The 6879-nt window shown below is 33.0% G+C and overlaps 1 protein-coding gene across 1 annotated transcript; it reads left to right on the top strand.

Annotated features, from left to right (window-relative positions):
* Positions 1-231: 231 nt before the first annotated feature.
* LOC115456415 (trypsin-1) lies at positions 232-3079 on the top strand. The gene is made up of 4 exons (XM_030185469.2): positions 232-376; positions 742-946; positions 1357-1615; positions 2553-3079. Exons 1-4 carry the CDS (start codon positions 343-345, stop codon positions 2850-2852), a joined length of 798 nt encoding a protein of 265 aa, XP_030041329.2. The 5' UTR covers positions 232-342; the 3' UTR covers positions 2853-3079.
* The last annotated feature ends 3800 nt before the right edge of the window (positions 3080-6879 follow it).

Genomic DNA, 6879 nt, shown 5'->3' with positions numbered 1-6879 from the left:
AATAAATGTTATTTGCAGTTAACAATTTTCTTTTTTCTTTATTACAATATTTATGGCAAGACTAGGTAAGTATAGATATAACCAGGGATTATAGCAAAAAAAAATATTTTACTTCTATTATAGTAATAAAGGGAATTTAGAGGTAAACAATATTAAATCGAAAAATAAGCAACAAATATTTCAAAATAAATCTAACAGGTTAACAGATGATAAGTGAGGTAAATTCCAAGATATGGACACTTGATCATACATGTTTGAGATAATTCGTATTATCTTATATTATATAGAATTGATATCCAGTAGATTCGTGTTATTCTAACCAGTTATACATACAGTGTCACAATGCAAAAGTTATTTTGGATTTATTTGGTTTTTGGTGAGTTTCACTTGGGCTTTTGTTACTTAAAAAAATATTTTCGTAACTTACCTATCTTATTCAGTTGGTATATCACGTAATATTGCTAACAAAATCAGTTGTTTTAATATCTAGACACAAATATACAATCACTTACATCGCCACGGATGATTCTTAAAGATGATATAATAACATAATCTTGAGAACGATTCCCGCATTTGTTCTTCAAATGTTATGTTCGATTCTAAAGTATATTTAATAAAAATAATAATACACAACAACAGTGTTATAAATGAATGAATTTACTACTACTACTAATATATACATAATTGTGTTCTTAATAATAAAATAAATTATTTCTTACACAACTGAATGACATTTTGCAGTCTTGGCCAGCTGTGCCGCATTACCAACTCAAGAAATTACAAAAGATACATCAGCAAGGATAGTAAATGGTAACGCTATAGATATAAGCGAAATCCCATACCAAGCTGCACTTCGAAGGAAAGTGTCTTCAGGTTGGGCTCATGCTTGTGGTGCGGCCATTATCAGCCATTTGGCTGTTTTGACCGCCGCACATTGCGTGGTTTCGTAAGTATCAATTCATACTGATAGAAGAATGTCCACGTTTCTTCTTCTACTTTGTCATATTAAAAAAAATTACCACAGTTACTACCAATTTGTTAAAATCGCAGTCAAATAGTTTACATTTTGTACTAAAAGCAGATATTATTTTGTGTTCCGTTCAAGGACAGCATATGTGGTGTTGATCCATATTTTATTTGGAATTGAACCTCATTTAATAATTTACCAAATTTATACAATCAAGTTGTGGAAAATAACGTTCTAGAATATAAAGGCTAATTTACGTAAATTAGCATGTCTAAAAACGACATCTTTATTGTCCATAGTAATGGATTTGAACTGATAAGTGTAACAATTTGTGTTTTAAACATAAAAATTCAAATTGTATGTTTTATAAAGTTAAATATATATTTCAGATATGTATCAGACCCATCATCGCTAAGAATTATTGTGGGGACGTCGTATAGACTTTCTGGAGGCCAGTCCTATGCCGTATCTATAGTGATTCCGCATGAGTCGTACTCTCCTTCCACTTTAGAACATGACATCGCCTTGTTGGGTGTCCGCAAACCGATAACTTTCAATTTAAATGTCAACGCAGTGGCTATTGCTTCATCAACTCATATAGTGCCAGTTGGTACTGAGGCTTTGGTGTCCGGTTATGGAATTACTGCGGTAAGTCGATTATTAACTATTTTTTTCCGTCATGCCTTCACACCTACCACTACAACTCCTGTAAGCCAGGATCAACAATGGTTGGTGAGTCTCGGAGAACAATAGTTAGTCTTAACAACGAAATTAATTCAATAGTAGGATATGGAGGAGTTTGAATATATTTTTCCATAATTTGTGTATTTTTATCATAGAAAGTATATAATCGAGCCAGTAAGTATGTACACCAGACTATGGCAAGCGATCACAACCGCCCATGAACATTCAGACAACTAGAAAAATTATGAATGCCTCGCCTATTTTTATGGGATGAAATCTAAATTCCAAAGGGGGGATCAGTTATATTGATACCAACTAGGTCCAGTCGGCCTGTCTATACTAAAGGAATCTGCAGTTTATAGCTTTCTAATATTAATGTTCACTCTTTTGAATAATGTTATCAAAATACATACATACATACATAACATCACGCATTTATCCCCGAAGGGGTATGCAGAGGCGCAACTAGGGCACCCACTTTTCGCCAAGTATGTTCCGTCCCATGATGTGATAGGGGGCGAGCCTATCGCCATATCGGGCACAAATTCCAGACTCCGGGCTGATACTGAGCAGAAAAATCCAAATATCACTTTGCCCGACCCGGGATTCGAACCCAGGACCTCAGAGCGCTATTGTACCGGACATGCAATACAACTACGCCACCGAGGCAGTCAAATATATATTTTAAATATCCGGTTTATGTCATGTTCAATTTGGAATACATTGATATTGGTTTCAGCGTTACTCATACCACGTTACTTATCTTTATCGTATTGTAGTTGTCGATCTGACATAGATATTCCATCTAAACTCCAAAGCATTTGTTATCATGAAAATATATTTATGTATAAATTGTTCATTGTTAATAAAATGTACGCTAACTTGCTGCCTCCAATTTCAGTACGAAGGACCAGCATCATCAGTTCTTATGGCTGCAAGAGTAAACATTGTTGCTCAAGACACATGCGCCCGCGCATACCTCCGCATATCTTCTATCACATCAGGCATGCTTTGTGCTAACTCCGTTCTCCCTCCAAGAGACGCTTGCCAAGGTGATTCTGGAGGACCTCTGGTTGCTAACAATGTTTTGATTGGCTTAGTATCCTGGGGAGAAGGATGCGCCGATACAACTTATCCAGGAGTGTATACTAGAGTTTCGGAGTATAACTCTTGGATTGTAAGGAACACTATTTTACTATAAAAGTTCTTAAGATAATATTGTCTAATTCGATCTCAGTATAGAGCACATCGTTTTCAAACAGCCATTTGACTAATAAATATCATACTAAGATTTGTGGTAAAGATACCAAAATGTCATACCATTTAATATTTTAATGCGACGTATGATGTTTATTCCATTTTTTTGTGATGTTGTCTCGTTTTGAGGAATTGTAGTTAATTTTTATAATAAACGGATTAAACATAATATCGATGAGTTCATTGTTCGGTTGAGCAACCTAATTTGAATACAAACAACTTTCTACCGCGGTGACACTCGCGGATACGACATTGCCTAAATAATGTCATTGACATTATGGTAACTTTAGATTACATTAAGGTTTTTAATCAGTTAATTTATATGACTCAAACTGTGAATAAATTAGGACTGCAGGCTGACAAGCATGAACGTATTTGAGTCGAATGTTTATCAACTTAATATCTGTGGTAAGTATACTTTAAACTTTGCAAAAATAATACCTCAAGACCCTCTACACACTGTCCTTGAATTCTAGTACCGTAATTCTTGGTTATAATGAGAAACCATAGTTCAAGCAAGCTTACTATTTGCTCAACTGCCGCCCTCCTATAATGAAAAACAAGACTGATGGTCACTCATAGACTGATGGTCTTTTTATTTAGAAGTCTGGTAGATAAATGAATAAGAGTATCACTAGACAAACCATTACCTGCGCCCACTCAAGAAACGATATGCGCGTTGCTAAACAAATTAAGACTCAAGAGAGAAGTCATTATCTTGGCTATCGGCAACAAAGCTGGCCTTTAATCACTATGAATCATAAATGAAAGTAGGAATGTTTTTATTATGATAAGCGACGAAGCGGGTCAACAACCTCCCCTGTTTACATGCGACTATAACATACGCGTCGGTGAAACAATCGATTGATGAAACAATAAACTAGCCAATTACACCTATCCGGGCGACAGGCGTTTGTCAAATCATTTTATCTACCCTTTGTGTCCAAACTGGGCGGTTATTAGCGATGTCGTTCGTTTTGCTAAATATGTTTACAGCACCGGTGCGCGATATTTCTATATGTATTATGGTTTAGATTATACTTTGTATATTGTATGAACGAAGGAATATTAAATTAGATTAAAAATAAATATTATCTAGAATAAATTTCAACGACTGACTATTTGACAGTTTTTGAAATTATTTTAAAGGTTTTTACAAATACAGATTTTTATTTTATACCCTTGACAGTTATCATTTTCTCGAATACACATAATATGATAAATAAAAAAAAATGTTCATTGATTTAAAATATAGTGTGTAAACAGTCGGTCACGTGAGATTTGAGACTTGTGACGTCATATTTAATAAAGAAAACAAGATACCGCGATAATCTAATGAAATTTGACCTAAAATAAAAAATGTTTGAGGTAAACGTGGCTCAACCACCGTTGACGCATTTCATTTATTATAATAAAAAGATAAAAAGAGGCAATTTTTCAAAAATGGAATATTTTCAATTTATATTAATGGAAAAAATACTGTATAATTATTGTTTATGTATAAGCTACCATAGTATACAATAAATTTTATATTTTATTGTAATGAAGCCAAGTATTCAATTTATTAACCGTTAATGGCTATAAGTAATCACTTATCACATAGTTAAACTATTAATATAAATATAGAAAAAACTCATTCGACTTTTTTAACCGTTTTATTGCCTTCGTAATAGGGGCTTTAACTTTGTCTCCGGGTAAGTTGATGAACAGTGTTAACTTGTTGATTGGTACGATGATTCGCAGGGAAGACTAATTAACCGAAGAGTTTTTTTTAAATATGCTTTACTATTCAACATCAAACGCGGTCCTTTGCGATTTTGTTAATTATGATTTTTGTTAATAATGATCACATCAGGCTATATATCTATTAAACGCAATTATTACTTGGTACATTAATTTCTATGATCTATCCTGAACTCTGACTAGAGTCCGAGTAACATTCTGTTCCGATTTTAATGCGATCGATATTTATGTGGAATGTCTGCATTCGTTTTGTAGACTGTATTATTTACTACTATCTGTATTCATCGTAATCCTTTATTCGCAAGTTGTTTAAAAAATTAAAAAATCAACATATTTTCATGAAATGATAGACTGGTTTGTTTCGATTTACAATTAAAAAGTCAACTACCTTTGTTATATCAGTTTACCGTCTGATCTTTAGTTTATCCATTTTTTTTTTGTTTTACAACGATCATGTTTTGGAATTATTTTACAGTTAACGTAGTTATTAAGTATTATTGTGGATAAACGCGTTTGATTATATAAACTGAGATCTCGAGTAAATTGATATACTGCAATAAGGAACATCGGCATTATTGTAGCAATTTTGAGAGATATGTAATAGTAAAAAATATGATTGTATTGCAACGAAATTATGAATAAATGTTAGTATAATACTTACCTTCTTAGTATAAAAATTGTATACGCGTAGTTCATGTAAAAATCAAGCTACTTTCATCTGTATTAACATATATTTTTGTAAGTCTATTTAAACAGTTTTGTTTGAAATATGGCAGTATTAGGGGATATAAACGAAACCTAGTACTCATGTTTTGTACGAGGGGAAAAAGCGCAGGGCCGCGCGACGAGGGCGAATGCACATAGGATACTTTTATTTTGTTTGATTACAACTGCACTGCCGAGGCTTGCTGATGTGGAAAACAACAAATCTAGTATTTTGCAATTTTAAATTTCGTTATATTCAAATTCGACTGCCAAAATCGAGCATCAGAAGAACACAGATGATGACAAGCCTAATGCAGCAGTTAAACGATGAATGAAAAGTTAAGTTTCCTATGGTGCTGGTCGAATTAAAATTTGGTTATTTCGGGTCTTTTGGTGTCGCCGACGTGTGAAGGCCAAAGAATGATAAACTTCTGCATAAAATTTACACAAGTGTATAGATTATAAGCGTGATACGATATATTTCTTACACAACTCAATGACGAGACGAGCCCCACGACTACTCAAAAATTAGCTCAGTAGTAACCAACCAGAAATTTGAAATATGACAGCTTGGAGAGAGATAACGAAATACATTTAGCTAAATTACACAGAAAAATCCATGAACCACTTAAAAGGATAAAACGACCGATACGGTTAATTAAAACAGAATATCTCAACAAATTATCGAAAAAGTATTATAATCTACGTTACGTACTGTGAAAGCTTCCGACATTGGCTCGTAATCCGTTTCCTCGTTCTAGAATACCACATTGTTCTTCTAACGTGATATCATACGGAATAACCACCCATATTGTGAAGATAATAACGCTGACTTCACCTTGCTGTGTTTGTTTTACAAGACCTTGTCAATATAAGCACAGAAATTTATTTACGACACCCCCTCATTTATACATTTACCGTCTCTTTCTTTTGCATTCTTTGTTCATATTTATCGTCTCTTTCCGTTGTCGTAATGAATTTTGGGGTGATTTTGAATTAACAATGCCATAGACATAATTCGCGACGTTGTTGAAGTATTATCGACACTTTTTATTGTGGCAACAATATTTTGATTTTATCTGCTTAGGGTACAAATATTTATGATATATTTTAGCAGCTGAATACTTAGTCCTAAATGAAATTAAATGATATTCTTAATTTCAGTAAGAATGGGGAAAAAAAATTACTGTAAAAATAATTTCGTGGAAATCTTGAACTCTTTTATCTTTACCATGAAACTAGTTTTATAAAACTTAAATATATTTTTCTATAAATATTTTACTCGTTTTCATTTATAGTAACTTTTTTTAGATAATTATTAAATTATAGTTTTGAGCAACGATGTTATATATACTTTTTGAAATAGCATTAATTAGGTTAAATTCCTAAGGTGTTATTTTGGAATATTAATAATTTATTAAAATAAAGGGTTGTGCGCATGCATACTATGGGTTGGGTTAGTAGAGGTCAGTTCGATTGGTTAATAGGTTCGACAGGTTCGATTTAGTATGTTGGGTTAGAAG

Source organism: Manduca sexta, chromosome 20 (genome assembly GCF_014839805.1).
Source record: "Manduca sexta isolate Smith_Timp_Sample1 chromosome 20, JHU_Msex_v1.0, whole genome shotgun sequence".
NCBI lineage: Eukaryota > Metazoa > Arthropoda > Insecta > Lepidoptera > Sphingidae > Manduca > Manduca sexta.
This window is presented reverse-complemented; position numbering and strand designations above follow the sequence as displayed.

Coding starts and splice junctions, on each gene's coding strand:
- LOC115456415 (XM_030185469.2), top strand. CDS start 343: ATGCAAAAGTTATTTTGGATTTATTTGGTTTTTG. Junction 377..741: donor TTGGATTTATTTGGTTTTTG/GTGAGTTTCACT, acceptor GACATTTTGCAG/TCTTGGCCAGCTGTGCCGCA. Junction 947..1,356: donor GCCGCACATTGCGTGGTTTC/GTAAGTATCAAT, acceptor TATATATTTCAG/ATATGTATCAGACCCATCAT.